The 18818-nt window shown below is 33.6% G+C and overlaps 1 protein-coding gene across 2 annotated transcripts; it reads right to left on the bottom strand.

Annotated features, from left to right (window-relative positions):
• Positions 1–236: 236 nt before the first annotated feature.
• Positions 237–18637, bottom strand: LOC113394701 (nicotinate phosphoribosyltransferase). Of its 2 annotated transcripts, none has more exons than XM_026632121.2 (11): positions 18380–18637; positions 17892–18062; positions 17697–17823; positions 12534–12617; positions 7458–7585; positions 6042–6507; positions 4657–4922; positions 3953–4071; positions 3300–3461; positions 2868–2996; positions 237–768 (listed from the first exon to the last, which is right to left on the bottom strand). In XM_026632121.2, exons 1-11 carry the CDS (start codon positions 18450–18452, stop codon positions 691–693), a joined length of 1803 nt encoding a protein of 600 aa, XP_026487906.1. In that variant the 5' UTR covers positions 18453–18637; the 3' UTR covers positions 237–690. The 2 variants fall into 2 exon arrangements, with proteins under 2 accessions (XP_026487906.1, XP_026487907.1); XM_026632122.2 differs by having other exon boundaries at positions 6195–6507; positions 18380–18635.
• Positions 18638–18818: the final 181 nt, after the last annotated feature.

Here is an 18818-nt window from a genome sequence, read left to right as displayed (position 1 = left end):
GAGGATTTCATAGAACTTCAAAACAATTTTTGATTTATCAAATTGCAAAAATAGTAAAGATGTTTATAATATATTAAAATACTATGACTTGGTATTATATAATGGCAAATTAAATTTTTAATGGCATATTTTTTAAACAATTTTGACTAGTTGTTTTAAGGCTTAAGCAACACGGCTACATTTTTTTTGTTTGGGTTTTTTATCACAGATGAATTTGTTTTAGAATTGTTTTGTTCATATTTGACCCAATGTCCTCGAAATATTATCTTAAATGTAACTCTTTGTTATATGTAATATAAACACGTAATAACCTCTAACAGCATTATAGTTATTCACTATCTTAACTTACTTACTTTTAGCTTTATTGAGTGACAAATTTCTTTTTCTGGAAATATATTGTAAACTTTGTTGTACCATTTCATATAAATACTTTAAAAACTGTTTTTTATAAACATTCAGTGCTGCATAGTATTTTTTACACCGTTAATAATATTTTAAGCTAACCCATAAAGAAAAACGTATTTTTTTCGCATATTATTATATTACATTTCCAAATTCAGTATAAAACTGAAATTTACTTAAATAACTACGTGCACCGTGCACTCTTAAATATAAAATGAAAGTTGAAAGCATATCATATAATTTATAGGTTGATTTTTTTTACTCAAAACCACATTTCCGTTAATCCAATTAGAACAATTCGCCGATTGGTGCATTCTGCAGCCACAAATCGTGTATGAAGTTATAGAGGTTATCACTCACGGCCACCTGAGGAGTATAAGAAAATACTTAATGTACAAAAACAGGCAAAATACAAACACCCAGCCAGATCTCGGTAAATATACAAATATATAAAATGTGAGCCGATACATTGTCAATATATAATTTTATATATTGGTCTTCAACACTGCAAAGATTGCCACATGCAAAGTAGTTATATAGCATATTATATTTCCAAAGACTGGTAGGTCTTTTGAACTTAACTATACCGGCTAATAAATGTGTTATTCGATGAAAAAAGAATGCAATCTTTCTTGTTTGAATAATGAATAATGTTAAATTATATCTTTCCTAAACATAAAATGATAGTGACCGCCTTCAATGTGCTATTTACTTTCCCAATATTTTACAAAGTTACTATACAATTGTCTGCTCGCCACTGTTCGAGGCAAGGAGCAAGCGGAGCAGGCATCATAACCCCTTCCATCCTCTGTTGTGGACTTCTGCAACATAACGGGACTCAACTCCAACTTGAACGCCGTTCACTTTCACCTTGAGACGGCAAAGCCGGCCTTGCTCTTTCTTACCGAGACCCAGATAAACTCTCTGGCTGATACCATTTTTTTTCCTCCTTAGGGTACAAATTGGAACATTCCTTTGTACCACGATCATCTCTGACGTAAACGCACAACCGTGGCGTTTACGTCAGAGATGATATCGGCTCTCGACGCCTCGGGCGCCTTGAAGGGCAGGACCTATCGATTATCTGACTGCGTATAGCCTGCGATGAACATCCGCGAATTTAGCTAAGGCTGTCTTAGGGAATTTCTGTCAGCTTTTTTTCCATATCTGCACAGGGACGATTAGTCATTGGTCCATACCGCCATGGAGAAAGCTGTTCTTTGAGGCTCTCTCTTCACGTCGAACTCGGCTCTGGATGACCGAGGTCACTCTGGATGACCGAGGTCACTCTGGATGACCGAGGTCAAAGTCACCACCAATAATCTCGCAGTGTGATACCACGATGCCGGAGGTTAAATACCGACAAAGTGCAGTTCGTAAAGCACTTCTTTCCTTGGACATTTAAAGTCGAGTGGACCCGATTTCTCTAATCGTGTTACGGACATGTGGTCCCGAGTTGGCACCGGTCTTAACGCGTTGTTTTCGGCAATCCTACATATTAGGCGTCATGCCGAACTTTTAGAAGACTGCATTGGTACAGTTATATTTCTCGGGAAAACATCGACGAAAACCGGAACAAACTTATGTCTGAAATCGTGTCCTTTTTAAACAAAGTCTCGTACTGGGGCCAGCTAAACCTAGTCCAATTCAACCCCAAAAAGACACAGATTTGCACGTTAACCGCGATTTGAGAACATTACTATTGCCGCCACAGCTAGAATTGCAATACTTGGCGTTGATGTTTTAAGCCTCGTTCAGTTCCGGGGTCAATTGGAAGGCAAAGCCAAATTGGCGTCAAAAAAGCTAGGTGTGCTCAGCAAGGCAAGACGGTACTTCACGTCGGCCCATCGCCTTAAACTATACAAGGCACTAATCCGCACATGGAGTACTGCTCTCAACACTGGGCGGATGCTCTCAGTACCAGCTTTTTCCATTTGACCGTATTCAACGCAGAGCGGCTTGAATTATCAACGATCTATTTGATCCTTTGGCTTTACGCAGAGATTTTGGATCCAAGCCCTAACCGATCTATTTGATCCTATGGCTTTACGCAAAGATGTTGGATCACTCTGGATCTTCTACCTCATTTTCATGGGGAATGTTACGAGGAATTGTTTGGCCATCTCGTCAAAATTCCAAGTTCAACCCGAACCACCTAGATGTCTAGGTTTCTTTTTTTGTCTCGCACAACCACTCAGCTTTCGCCGGCAGTTTTTCCGAACCGATACGATTTGGAAACCTTCAAAAACAAAAAAGAGCCTACACCTTTCTTAAAGGCCGACAACGCATCTGCAAGTTTCCTGGTGTTGCAGATGTCCATGGGCGGTGGTCACTTTCCATCAGATGAGCCTTCTGCCCGTTTGCCAACTATAAAATTAAAAAAAAAAAGAAAAAAAAACTTTTAATTTGAAAATGGTGTATAGGATGTTATGAGGTAATTTTGAAAATTATAATTTCACACCCACCTTGTATGGAGTAGGGTTTAAATTTCTTTTAATATCCTGTCGCAGAGTTCGTAAAGATGTTTGCACTCGCTCTCGTACCTCTACTAAGGGTTTAGGAAAAGTGCATATTTTTCCTGCATTCCAGTACACCTAGAAAATTAAATTAAAAACTAAGTAAGATTCCCAACCTCTTTAGCATTTTTCTTGTATTTTTTGTATTATATTGTCTCTCTATATTTAGTTATATACTTATAGTAGTAGAAGATATTCATTTCTTGCTTGTCTTCCCTCACACAGTCATTCCTTCCAAACTTTTTTCCGATAGTTAAATTGAGCCCAAACACTATTCTTGTAAGAATGATCACGTCCGTAACAGCAACTTATAAGTTATCTTTTATACTAAATTCTGCTCTGTCAGAAAAAAAAACAGCTTTGTTAATTGATCGAATGTACCTTATAAAGATGCTCCACTTTGCTGGGTATGACATAGGCCCGTTTAGATTCTTGGAACGGATGCCGACACAACACTTTCTGACCCACTTCAGGGGCCGGCTCGGTCGAGCGCTGTAGCAAATCTATTAACGCATGTCCGTCGGCCCCGAACAATCTATAAGCCTACAAAACAAAACATATATATATATATATATATAACAAAATCATAATAATTGACTTTAAACTAATTATTTTTAAGCTATGAAACTGTGATCGTAGGAATTATTGAATCTTTACTTCAATCTTTGTAAAATATAATATAATTTTAAGTTTATCTTTTTTAAACACATTAATTTTGCATTATACAGCAGTCCAATGAATTATTAATGAACAATTTTAATGACCATAGGCAACATATTGTGTCATAATATATTACGATACTTACAAAGTTTTTTATTAAATTATTCCATTAAGTAATCTGAGAATTATGAATTGTTGTCTAAATGTCGGATAAGCAACATAAAGTTTATGCTATAAGTACGTATTTAACCTTAAGCTATGAGGCAGCGACACTTGATCTTTTATCGAGCCATTTAATAGTATGAATGAAATATTATACCTTGATAATATTGATTACAAATAAAAATTTACTTCAATTAATATTTCATTATTACCTCTTTATGACCAGGAATGGTGACTTTACCAACGTCTTGACTAAGTTTAATACGAGGCTGACCATTTATTTCAACTAATTTATATACGCAGCCTAATGCTGGCTGACGCTGGCAGGTAACTGAAAAAAGCAAAAATAATATGTAAAAAATAATATTCTTCGCTTGGGGACAGTAACCATACATCATTATTGTTTTTTTTTAATTACTTTCACGATTTAATTATGTTAGTCATTTTATACATTAAACTCGGGTTTTAACCAAGATTATAATATACAAGTTTCGTCACAGTTATGCCCGTTGTGGTCACGAGCTGGTGCACTTGGTAATGTATTTACGGCGTTACATTAGAAATAAAGACAATAAGGTTATGTAGATAGACGTATTTGACTATGAAGGATGCACGGAGTTCCGAGTAAACTCGTGAGCGCAAGTGCAGCTGTGTCGAAATATCGGTCAAAATAAGAAAATTAAAGTGTGTTTATGTATGAAATGGATAAATACTATATGAAAAAAATATACCTACCTAAGTTACAAATTGTATAGTTATGATCGTTATCACATAAAACAAGAAACTAAGCATTGTCTCACAAAGAGAAACATACAGCTGATAAGATTAAATTTAATCACGGTTCAAAGTCATATCAATTCGATTTTGTACGTCTAACGATGACATTTCTTTTTTATTATATTTAAAATAAATTTACCTAAGTGCGTCCCGATTCCGAAACAGTCGATGGAGTGCCCTTGTTCGTGGAGACTTAGAATCGTCTCCTCGTTGATGTCATTCGACGCAACGATTGTTAGTTTAGCGAACCAGGGCAGATCTAACTCTTTCGCCACTTGGTTGAAAGTTTCCCTAGCGAGCACGGACAAGTACGCCAGGTCGCCGCTATCGATCCGAATGCCGACCGCTCTGTACCCACACGTATTCAGAGCTATGGCTACGGCGCAGAAATTCAAAAGACCACTCCTGTTGGGAAATTCGACTTTATAAAAAACTTTAATGTACCTACAATTAATTTTCTGAAAACGGAGTTTATGCATGCTTTGTTAATCAAAATAAAATAAAAAGAAATCCATATTAGTCATCCCAGTTTAACTTAAATGAAACTAAACGATTACTACCGTATCGTCTATACTTCACCCCTGTAAAAAAAACATTCAGATAACTTTCCAGTGCACTAGAATACGATCGTAATGAGTGAAATCAAGTGGTCTTAATGAACAGCTAATGTCATTTTGGTTTTGCGCTGTTGTTATGTGTATTAATGGTTCCGTTGTTTACGGATTTATCTCGATCGACTATACGTCTACTATACATTCATTTAGAGAAGATCAAGATCGTAAGCGTATAAGTAAACAAAACGTGTGTCACCTTGGTGTCGTTAAAGTTATCGAACTGTTATATCGAGTGAAGATGTGTTTACATCTTCACTCGATATAACGATTCGATTCGTTACAATTAAAGTAATGATAAAATAAATACATGTCAAGGGAATTGTTTTATATTTATGTACTTCGAAACACATTCAAACCATTCGAGATAATACGTTACGTCGAGGTTATGAGAAATGTAAATAATAGCTAATTATTCTAAAAATATGGTTAATGTTGATATAATATATTATTTATTGTTCCTAGTTTCCATTTTAGTTAGAATTACTTATTAAAATAATTAAATCTGTCTAATTTTATTCACCAACTATTATACTACCGAAATATGGTGTGTAATGATTTTCATGCAAATGTGTTAAAAGTACTGTGAATGTGTGCAATCCCTATACAATGCAACTGTGCCCAATGACTAAAATTGTCCCTATTCTTGCAAGTTCAGGACAATACGTCACACTGAAGCAAAATGTAGCTCCTGGGGACGTGTGTCTGGTATGTACAGCCGTCCACTGCGGACAAGCGTGTGTGGCTACTGAGTGTGACCCGCAGTCTGACCCGATGAGCATGTATGAGTGGAACGGACGGTCGACCGCCGGTTAGTAGTAACAAATATCCACAATTACAAATGAACCAAGGACGAGCGATGAGTTACAGTTATCGGACACCAAATGTCATTAGAGCGCTCTGGCCTGTTTACCTCAGTGTGCGTTCGAACGTGCTATATCCACGCGCGCTACGGATAGCCGAGAGGCTTCGAATACTATGACCATTGGATCCACAGTTGCTATTGTAGCCAGAATGCCCATTCGTACGCTGCCCGTGTCGGGACGCTAAGCCTTGTATATTATACCTCTTCACATCGTACGTGTCCACGAGAGCCAAGAACCCGGCCGGGAAGGCTTGGGCGTACGACACTAGGGCGGCCAGTTCGCCGTCGCTGGCTTCCTCGGGAGACACGTCTAGGATCTCAGAGACGCGCTTCCGACACTCGAGCACCATCTTTAGGAAATCGCACTGAGTCTCTGTGTCTGCGTGTCTCAGCGTGCCCGAGTGTATGTCGCCCAGCGTACTGAATGACGTCACGAACGAGTGCGCGTGCGTCCCTTTGACGGGTATGTTGAACATCTTCCCGGCCAGCACGTTACTCGTACCGTCAAAACCACCTGAAAATATATGATTACCTATTAAGCAAAATATAACTAGTACAAATTCCAAGTTCCAAAAGCTAAATATAATCTCTATTTTAAGCTGTGGATAAAAGAGCACTTCCAATCGAAATCCTATTAGATAACTTGGGGATTATTTGAACAAAATAAGCTCATCAGTCGTTTTGGACATGACTTAGTCGGAGAACCAATCAAACCTAACGATAATACGAAGACGCTTTATGTGAAAAAAATACAATATAAAGTACAATTCTGTTAAATTATCTTTAAACGATTACAACGATTTAAGTAGAATAAAATATTTGTAACATAAATATGATCATTACTTTCTATTTTCACTATAATTTAAAACATTTAAATGCCGTGCCGCCATTATAAAAAACCCCCAAATACAAAGTTACAGTCTATAATTTGTAGAGGCTGTTTTGAAATTAATTACTGATGAGTAATGGGTAAAGTATTCAATGTCAAGGTACTTGCATGATAGTAACAAATTAAAGAAACTTATTCGTTATTCGGGGCATCTTATGAGTCAATGGCGTCGGGCGTGTTAGGTACAAGTTTGAAAGGCCGTGCCTGGCACCGAGCGGTTTGGTTTCACAGCAACATAAGCTGCAGGATTACGCTAATATAATCAATAACTGAAACATTCCGCCGTAACGTTAAACCACGGTTTGGCAATGACCTATCGAGACTGTCGGTATCTTGTAATTGGTATTAGTTAATATTACGATGGCAAATAGAGTTTCTGTGTGTAACTTATAATATCACCGTACTAAGTTAGATGTTTAGTACAGTTTAATCGGAAAGAAAACAGATACGACTTAACAAAACATTACACAGACACAAACTAATCAAAATATAGACAAAAATTGTAAAACCAAAATAAAGTATATCCAATATATTACGAGCACTTTTGAGTGTTAACGAGAAAGAAAAGGTCTTACCAACGTAGGCATATTTAGAAGCTGAAAGACCACCATCTGGCCCTTGCGCTCTTCGTAAACCAAACTCAAGCAACGAGACATGTTTGCCAGCGACCATACGATACCGAGCTGCGTTTGTCGCCATGAGACTGGAACAGATGTTAACATGGAAATTAAACTATAGCTATATCGATTACTATATAAAAATAATTAATTAACTATTTTTACCTAAATATTCTTATGAAATACTTATAATTATAGCAAAGGAAATATTATATTACATAAATTACAAACTATACCATAACTGCTCGTACGTATGTACCTAATAATGGCGGGTCAAATTTTTCGACCAAGCGTTAAATTAGATTCAATGAAACACAAAACCTTATTTTATGTTACTAACAAACTTGTAAAATTATAAAATAATGACTTATTTTTTATAAGAGTACGATATTGTGGACTGCGTTAGTTGGTTATTGATCATCTCTAAGAGTAATAAAAAACCTGATATCCAGCATAATACAATCGTTGAGTTCCTCTGTTTATACCTAATGTACCTATGGTAACAACTATTTTTGAGAAAACCAAGAAAAAATTGTTTTAAAAAAGATCGGTTTATATGAAGTAGGCAAGTTTAGAGGCAAAGTAAAGCCCGTAATTATGTGACCGTTAGTTTTTAATTACAGCGCAATCCTTAAGCTAAATTAAAAACAAAATATACTGCATTTAATAGTATCGTTCGGTCTTAGTCAACAATTAATTTTTAATACTTATGTGTGAATGCTCGAAATTTGCACGACTAAGCCATTATGAATACTTTCGTTTTGTTTCCGAACATTATACATGATACAATACGATTTTCTTCACATAGACATTGAATTTAAGACTAGAGATCAGGGCCGGATCTACCATATGGCTTTTTGGACTTCAGCCCAGGGCCCCGTGGATTCAAAGGGGCCCCAGCTAAGTCAAATCAAAGTAAAAAATAAACGATAATGCGAAAGAATCCATAACTTTATTAAATTAAACAGATTTGGTTTGCAGCCCTGCGAGACCTGCAATTAATCAAACCAATTCAATTCATTTAATTCAAGTCTACGTTCAGATATGTCTTAGGTAGCGAAAAATTGGCGTTTTGAACGTCGACGAAACTGTTATTGGAATTTTGGAAGTAAAATGAATTAACTGTATTAGGTGTGTATATTAAAAATCAAGTAAGTGTATTAGTGTTGTATTATAAATAAAGATATTTTAAATTAACGTAATATTAATATTTACATAAACACTAAAAATTAAAGAAAGAAACAAAAGAAAAGCATAACATTTTGAACGAATAACAAACACCTAGGTGATATCTACACGAGTCAATATAGTCATTAACTACATACATATGCATATATGTACCGACATTCTGATAGTGCCACGTAGGGTACCGTGCCACTCTGCACAAACGTTGTACAGCTCGTTATAAATAAAATAATAAATAATGATTAGTTAGTTACACAATAGAGTACGAAATCTCTATTAATACACACGAATCAATGTACCAATAATTATAGTAGTAATTGTAATAAATAGCAGAGCGTATCTATATGAATATATACGCTTTGCATACTATTCGAATTACTGTTTTACATGAGCGGCTAGTAAATTGAATCTACAAATGAGCAATGTTAAACAACGTGATCTTGTCACTAACATTTTCCTTTAATTAAATCGGCTAGTCGAGCTTGACTGATAAATGTAGATAGCGCTAAGTGAAACAAACAAAGCTTAACTGTACTTATATGTTAGTAAACAATATGCTGTAATTTAATAAAATAATTATTAATTAATTATCGCTCAAACAAAACAAACTACGTAGAGACCGACGCTATTACACTATTTATGAGATGCATCTGTGTATGTAGCTTCAAAATGTTTATTGAACAATACAAATGTGCTATTTTTTGCATTTTAGCACCTTTTTATTACTATTAATATAAGTCCGAAAAGCGACTGTGCTAGAAGCTTGAGCAGTGCAATATATTATGGATATTACAGAAAAGCACTCAGGGTGCCTTACATCTGCCCCCTCACTTACGAACTTACTTATTGATTTATAGAATTTTGAACTTTCTTTCATGCAGAATTTTATTTGTTTTTTTTTTTTAATGTATGAATGCAACTCATTTTTTGGGTTCCGTACCCAAATGGTCTAACTATTATTATTATTACTAAGCTTTTACGTTCTCTGCCTACATACGGCATAGGCTACATTACATATAACATAGCAATATATTTAGTATTACTATCTTATTATAGATTATTGTCAGTTCCATAGCTATGTTTACTATCGTGACAAATAATAATAACAATTTGTTATTGTTATAATAATAATATTAATATATTAAATTTTATTAGTAGCTGAGGTTATTATAGAAATAACAACTTTAAAGATAAAGATACCTTGGAAATGAAACGTTTGCAGTTGCAATTAAGTAATATAAATTTATCAAGTTTATTTAACACCCAACAAAGAGAACTATAAAAATATTACACATACGCAACTAAGAATGTATATTACGTCAGGCTACATTCACACCAGACAGCAGCAGACCGTTTTCAGGTTCTTTTTATCACATTCTTGTTTTACCGCCGATCGCGTATGTTATACAGATATTCAGATCCAGTAAAGATTACCAATCTGACAAAATATATAACGTTCTGTTTTACAGGACCATCGGCCAGGTCGAAATACCTCCGGAACGACGGGAAAATGATCCCGTAAATATGCACCTTCAGTGTGAATGTGCACTCGGGATTGCCTCCTATCCGTCCGTACTAAATGTCAGAAGTGGCTAAATTTATCTCTTTTACCTGTGAAGTTTCAATAGGTCGACGTCTTATGTCACCATTGAGGTTTATTTTTATTTAATCAACACTGCGAACATTATTAGAACTAATTAACGAATGTTTATTAATACAATTAATTAGTGAGCATTTACTATTTTGACGATAAAGTTTAAAAAAACTTAAACATATAAGATATCGTAGGTTATATATGAAATGCAAATCATTTTTCAGAGAGCGATAGTTTACGTTTAAAAAAAATATCAAAATTTCAAGTTGATCTTTCACACAATATTATTATTTTCAACAATAAAACATTAATGTTTAATTTTAATAGGTTAACAAATTGAAAATTGAAAAAGGGATAGTTTTAAAGCTCTTTTCATCATTTAGTCAACCATGCGAAAATAGCACGGGTACTAAATTATATAGTATCGTAACAACTTTGAACTGCATCCGGATTTTTTAAAGCTCTATGTCTTACATTGAAGGTACAGGGAGAGTCTATAGCCTATTCCAATCGAAGTAGGAAAAAAGATAAACAAACTTTAAATTCACGTATTTCATGCGATTTGCTAATAAGTCAGCTACTACATGTTGTGCACTACTGAGAGTTTATGATTAATATATCTTTATTTATAATATAACACCAATGCACTTAACTACTTATTTCCACTTTAATGTTACTTCCAAAATTGCGATATTTTGCTAGACAATATGTTTGGAGTTCGTGGTAGCAAATCACAAAATCATACGAAATTGAAAAGTTAGCGGTTCAAGAGGCGTCATAATATGTTTAATCGTCGAGTTACTAGCAATTTTATTTAGCATGGCAAATGTATTTCTGTAAAATAACAACCTAAGATTTAATAATCCCTCGTGTCGCGAATATTTGATCTTATTTTACTGTACTATATTAATGTGTTTGATGTATGGAATTAATATCTACTAAAACATGCATATCTGCTCTACTTGTAGCATATTTATTTATTTCCTTTCTTCTTTTGGTTTGAAATGTGAGTAAGCCAGAACAAGTACAAGCAAATAGAATATAATATCTAAACCCGATTTACATTGGTAAAGAGTTTAGAAAAATGCCGAGAACATTAGGTATCCAGAGGAAAGTGCACATATGGCGGCGCCGGTGACTGTTTACACAAAAGTATCAGTAGAAACTGCAGAAGAGGTCTTAGTGTTTTATTTTTTGAAGATCTAGTTGTTCAGGATGAAATAGAAAGAGCGGTTTTATAATTACATTATGTCAAGTATAGGTTTTTTATATTCTGTATTTGAAAATTGACTGCGGTATTTTTATATTATAAGGCCTATTTTTATAAAAACTATACGAATTTGAACATTACAGTAGGTGGTGGAAACTGAATACTATTCATAACTCGTTTCCTTGCATCGCCAGTGCTCCACCTGGGTGCCTAGAAATCGAATAATACGAACGAATACGACTATACGAAGTAGTTATGAGGTAGAATAAGCGATGAGTAACCCACGCACGCACGCGCACGCAGGCACACACACACACACACCATACGTATAAATTCAAATTGACTGTTATTACCTTTTGCTATATATATATAGCAATAGTTCATCAAATCATCTTGTTTTTTAAAGGCGTATGTCCTCGGTACTTTTTTTCCGAGAAAACTTAAAAAAATATATGTTAATCTATATCATATATAGAATTTACTCATCTTCGCTCAAAAATTTAAATTATTATAATAGGAATTGAAGTAATAGGAATAAATATGCAAAGTACCCTCTGAATTTGCTATTATTAACTTTTTTTCCCAAGATATGTATTATAACATTAGAATATTAACTAACACAATGTTAAGGAAACCTTCGGGTTATTTTGGGAGAATGTCTTTTTAAAATATTTTTTACATAATCGTTATGCGGAAATCGCAATCTTTACTCTTTAAATCAGTGCGGGGCGTTGTTTTCAACTTGTTGCACATTTTTCCGCAACGGTCAACGGCTTAATTATATCGATCTCTTAAAGGTATTTTTAGTAAGTTTAAAAAGAGCCCAGAAAGAAGCGCGGCTAAAACTTACTAAAAACATAGAAATAAAATTAACATTTAAGTACCTTCCTAACTAATTTCGGAATTAACAAGATCGCAACACAATGGTTTTACACAATTATATATTAAATGTAATTACTCTATTATCTATCGCTAAAATCAAATTAGGATAAAACAGTACGTACACAAATACGTAACTCTAACGCGCTTCTATAAAGTAGCTTACCTTGCGAAGTTAACTAGTGTCAATAACGTTGTCTCCAGCAATTGCGCAATTATGAGAGGTCCTTCTACTCTCAAAAGAGGAACTCTGAAATAAAAGAAGTTATTAAAACAAACGGTATTTTTTAAGAAGCATTTTTTTATCAATGTCTAGATAGCATACTGTTTTTTTATCAGGTGGTGTGTGTGAAGTATAATAATTATATATGTACGTTTTTTTAATTAATAGGAAATAGATATTATTCATTTTTAAAGATGTATTATTAAATCAATTAGCATTAGTATTAGCAGCCTGTAAATTTCCCACTGCTGGGCTAAAGGCCTCCTCTCCCTTAAGGAGAAGGTTTGGAGCATATTCCACCACGCTGCTCCAATGCGGGTTGGTGGAATACACATGTGACAGAATTTCGTTGAAATTAGGCATATGCAGGTTTCCTCACGATATTTTCCATCACCACCGAGCACGAGATGAATTATAAACACAAATTAAACACATGAAAATTCAGTGGTGCCTCCCTGGGTTTGAACCCGAAATCATCGGTTAAGATGCACGCGTTCTAACCACTGGGCCATCTCGGCTCTCCTAAAATAATTAACTACAATTAAAAATATTTCTAGTGACCAATATTTAATAGGTCAGTACGAAAAAACTGTTTAGTTTAAAGGGTTGAAAAGGGCATCCCCCTAGGCCAAAGGTTGTAAGTTGTTGAAAGTATTGTCATTTTTAGAACTAGAAGCATAAAACTTATATTTAAGGCTGTACACTTATAAACTAACATATCTTGACACCCACTAAGGAGGGAATTTTGGAAATTTTGCCCCTAAAGGGGTGAAATAGGGGTTGAACGTTTGTATGGAAGTCCGTACTTTTTCAAGTTAGAAACATGAAACTTTATTTTTGGGATACTGATTAAAATGAAGTAGATACTTATTTAAGTGTTTCTGCATATTCTACCATCTACTGGATTCTACTATCTATAGGATAGTCTGGAAGTCCATCATTTTTAAAGTTAGAAGCACGAAATTTTATATTTGTGCCACTGATTAAAAATGAGTAGATTTGTATTAAAGCGTTTCTTGATATTTTACGCTTATAGGGAATAAGTAGGGGGTTGACATTTTGTATACAGGTTAGTCTGGAAGTCCGTCATTTTGAAGTAAGCATGAATTTTTTTTTTTTGGGCTACCGATTAAAAATGAGTTGATTCGCATTTATGCGTTTTTGGATATTTTACGCCTAAGGAGAGAAATTGGGTAGACATTTCGTATATAAGATAGTCTGGAAGTCCGTCATTTTGTGGTTAGAAGCTAGAAATTTTATTTTTGGGCTACCGATTAAAATTAGTTTATATACAGGTTAGTCTGGAAGTCCGTCAATTTGAAGTTAGAAGCTCAAAATTTTATTTTTGGTCTACCGATTAAAAATGAGTTGATTCGCATTTAAGCGTTTCTGGATATTCTACCATAAGGGCTGTAATACATACCAATGTGGTTCACAAAGAGGTCTTACATTAACGTAATATTTTAAGTTAATTTGTTAATATATTCATATTCTACGCGAGCGAAGCCGCGGGTAACAGCTAGTGGTAAATATAAGATTATATTCCGATATCACTTTGGTTATTACAAACAATACTTCTTAAAATAATAAATCACACTATTGAAGTGAGGTAATTTCGTAGTATAGTTTAGACTTTCGTACATGTTTACATAATGATCTACTTATTGGAACTTGAATACATAGGTACCTAATAAATAGTCAATTAAATAATACTATGTCAACTTATGACGACATATCAATTAAAATTGGGCGTAGTTTTCATTATAGATGCTTAATTATAGAGACGTAATTATCTGGCAAGGAATATGTCTATTTTTGTTAGACCTAATTTTATACAATATCTATAAGTTTATATTTTTCGGTTTATTTTGTTTGATTTATTAATTGATTTTAATTTAATTCCCTAATATTTGTTACTATGATCTGTAAATTGACACATATAGTCTATCTTCCATACATATAATAAAATCGTAACTGATCAAAATCTGTACATAGAAGATATTTGAGAAAAAATTGTACTGGGGGTATTTATTAACGCAATAGATCACAAAATTGTGATTTTTAGAATTTTTGTCTGTTTATCTGTTCGTTCGTTACCGCTAATCTCGGAAACAGCTTTACCGATTAGGATGCGGTTTTCACTAATATACTGTAGTTAACTCGGGGTAACATATAGGCTGTTTATTGTTTTATGAAAATCGGTTCACAAATAAAAAATATTGTCAATTAAAAAAAAAATACATCAAAATATTTCTTGCAAAAATGTCGTCAAGTTGATTTGGATGAAACTTTGGTTAACTATAGTCTGTGAAACGATTATAATTGGCAGTTAATGTGAACAAAGTTAAAAAAACTGCTAATCTCAAAGACCAATGTAAGTGAAGCTTTCAGTAATGTAGTCGATCATATGAAATAGGGTTTAACTTATACTGGTTATTCGGTCACGGCCTACCCAATAAAAGCCGCGCCCGCGCCGCTGCCCCCGCCCGGTGACGTTGCAGAGGCCATTAGTTCGAAAAAAATCGGCGCTGCCTGTAGTATTGAATTATTGCAAGCGTGTGCAATGCATGTTACAATAATATTTAAAACGTTCGCAGTTACATTACTATTTTTAAAAACCAATGTCCCCCGACGCGATGACGACGCTTCGAAAATAAAAATATTTGAAATTACTTAATACATGTGACGATAATAATTATAATCGGTTTAAAATGATATTTGTTAATTTTTAGAGTTTATTTTTTGTGTCGGGTGTTTTTTAAGTTTTTTTTATTTTATTTTGTCCTTTTTAAAGTAGGTATAAATATTCGGAAGATATTTATAATGATTAGTTAGTTGAGTTAGTAACTTAGTTAGGTACTAGGTATCATAGGTATAAATATATAGTAATTGATCCCATTTAATTACCCACCTTCGAAATCTAAACCTTACCCTAACATGTCATATTTGAAGTCATGGTTACCTTACCATGTTTTTTCAATATAATTGAAATAATACGGTACTAAATTTCGAATGGATAGGACATATGGAAGGTAGTCAGATCCCCTCACCAACTATTAAAGAGCTGACGATTTTCGAACAGTTGAACAGATTTTCATAAAACATGGCTAAGAACACTCGGGATATAATAATCTATGACAAAAAAAAAACTAAACGAAAATCCGTTTGAAAGCTGCGATACCACAGACAGATACACAGATACACAGACACGTTAAACTTATATACCCTCTCTTTTTGCATCGAGGGTCAAAATATATTACTGGGGGTATCTATTAACGCAATAGATCACATGAATATGATTTTTAGAATTTCTGTTTATCTATTCATTTGTTACCGCTAACCTCGGAATTGGCTTAACCGATTTGGATGCGTTTTTCACTGATTTATACTCTAGTATAGTTTTATTAAAATCGAGATGTTATGGAACCAGGGTTGATAAGGTTAAAACCTTTTTAAAGCGTTCCAATGGTGTTAAATCATCCCTTTGCGTTTGAAAATAAATATACTATAAGTATAAATGGGTACAGCGCAAATTATGTTTATGCCCCGGTTCCTACTCATTCCAAAAAAAAAATTCGATTATTTTTAAACGAGTCCATTGCACACGGCTAGCTTTATGTGGCTCTGTTGCGTGTTCGCAACTGCAAAAAAATCTATGCTTTAATCCCCGACTACGTGTAATATTATGCAATATACATTATGCATTTAGACAAATACTTATTGGGAACTACAAAGCCACGACAGGCTCAAAGATACACAGATATGTCAACCATATAATACTCCCACTTTTGAGGCTTAAATCACGAACGGAGTCGCGGGCACCAGCTAGTTGTTATAATAATCATATTTAGACTAATATTGGTTTTTATGCTAATATTGGTTTCCTAATAATTGCAAGTCCTAGGTATATTATAACCATCCAATATGAATTATATTGTAAAATGTATATATTTTATCATAATTTTATTTATCAAAACACAAAATTTAACAAAATTTACATTTTTATCATACTATTACAGTTTTTATTTACATAATAAAAAAGGCCACCTTAATATTGTATGATATTTCACAAAATAAACCTAAAAGCTGTACAAATGACAACAATTTATTCAACATTTTATTATTACATTCTACTATTGTACTTTATATGTTATAGTTATAGTTGTGTTACGTGTGCTGGTATGTAAGCAAGGCAGTGTAATTAAAAATTAAACAGACACAAGGGACATGATTTAAGTCTCATAAAATAGAAAGGATGTCCATAAGGAAAGATGATGATTTACTATCAGATCCATTCTCTCCTTTTTATTATACAAACAACAAACAAAGAAATACATAACATAAAACATAAACAGCCTGTAAATTTCCCACTGCTGGGCTAAGGCCTCCTCTCCCTTTGAGGAGAAGGTATGGAGCATATTCCACCACGCTGCTCCAATACGGGTTGGTGGAATACACATGTGGCAGAATTTCGTTGAAATTAGACACATGCAGGTTTCCTCACGATGTTTTCCTTCACCGCCGAGCATGAGATGAATTATAAACACAAATTAAGCACATGAAAATTCAGTGGTGCCTGCCTGGGTTTGAACCCGAAATCATCGGTTAAGATGCACGCGTTCTAACCACTGGGCCATCTCGGCTCTACAAAGAAATATTTAAACATATTTGTTTTCTATGTTTGAGTTAATGACACTTTTTATTTTTGTTGGTGAAAGTTTATTGTTATATTTATTTATATATTTTTGAATCAACATAAACATATTTTATGAATACATTCTTCAAAAATAATTTTACAAATGTTTTTATTAGGTTATTTTTTAACATAAATTCATTTTAATACTAAGTCTAAATCTTATTGTCTTTGATCAATTTTAAAAAACCTCTAACTCAACTGGAGGAAAATGCTCAAACTGAAATCTAAGATTGTTACATTAGAGGCAAATGAATATCCATTTGAAAGGCGGTACTGTAATGTAATACACAAAAGAATCTTAGATTGTTGTAAGAATTTGATGGGTATATATAATATATATTTTTATAAACAATAATTCCACCAGATTTATTAATGGAAATATGACAAATGAATAGATAATTATACATTACCTTGGAAAAACTACGGACCCTTCTTCAATAGCACTTAACTTAATGTCCTTGCAAGTTAAATCCTTAAGATAGTCATAAAACTCATATTCTATAGTTGCCGGTAATGTTTGCTTCAAATATTCTATGTCTGAAAATATAACTGGAATTGTAGAAAATTTGTATTCAAATAATATGTAGGAGTCGACTATAACTTACCACTGTCTGAGTAATGAAAGTTTTCTAAGAATTTAAGACACTCTTCGAGGCCAGCAAAAATTGTAAATTCTCCTTGGAATGGATTCGTACGGAAAAACAAATCAAAAACAGCTGTATCATTAACTTTCCCTGACTTCCAATAGGCATATGCCATGGTTATTTGGTATAAATCTGCAAAGAATAAAATACATAAATCTTTTCATATCTTTATTCAAACTGCTCAAAAGGTCAAAGTATGTTATAATATGTAAGTCTAATGCTTAAAATCTAGCTATTTAGATCTTTGCCGCAATTTTTTACTTTTTAGTATCTTTCTGGTTAATTTAATACAATACATTTACGTGAAAATAAAATTATTCTCTTTTTGTTTTTAAGATTAGGTTAGGAGATAATATCATCCATCAAAATATCTAATAAAGTGTAATCACGAAATAATCTAACAATAGTCATTTTGAAATTCGCTCCAAAATATTATAGTTTCTACTTACCAGTTAATAAGGGTTGAACAATACCATTTTGTCGAGCCATCTCTCTAATATTATTTTTTCTATCACTAGACATTTCCGATATAATAAAAAAAGTTACGGGAGCGGTAATAGTTAACGTAAACAATGTTTGATAACTGACGGGCGACTAATGAGAGAAATAATTTCATTGTGATCAAAGAACCTCAACTTATCAGCGCGCCAAACATGAAACACTGTTTGACGAAAAACTTATTACCTAAACTTACGCATGCGCATTCAATTTTTTATTGACCATTTAACCTTGAGGTCATATGCTAAGGTTGAATAATAAATACAAATATTATATTTGTATGCAATTGTACACCTTTGTTATAAAAAAATATGCTCTAAAGTAGAAATAATAATATATATTATAATATAAAAACACAATTTTTTTTTGGTCGAATATATTACCTAAAAT

Source organism: Vanessa tameamea, chromosome 2, assembly GCF_037043105.1.
Source record: "Vanessa tameamea isolate UH-Manoa-2023 chromosome 2, ilVanTame1 primary haplotype, whole genome shotgun sequence".
Classification (NCBI taxonomy): domain Eukaryota; kingdom Metazoa; phylum Arthropoda; class Insecta; order Lepidoptera; family Nymphalidae; genus Vanessa; species Vanessa tameamea.
This window is presented reverse-complemented; position numbering and strand designations above follow the sequence as displayed.

Excerpts from the sequence above, each read along its gene's own strand:
- LOC113394701 (XM_026632121.2), bottom strand. The coding sequence starts at position 18,452 with ATGTCTAGTGATAGAAAAAATAATATTAGAGAGATGGCTCGACAAAAT. Across the intron at positions 4,923-6,041 it reads ACGTTCGAACGCACACTGAG|GAGTGGTCTTTTGAATTTCT; the intron begins GTAAACAGGCCA and ends ATTTCCCAACAG. Across the intron at positions 2,997-3,299 it reads AAGTGGAGCATCTTTATAAG|GTGTACTGGAATGCAGGAAA; the intron begins GTACATTCGATC and ends TTAATTTTCTAG.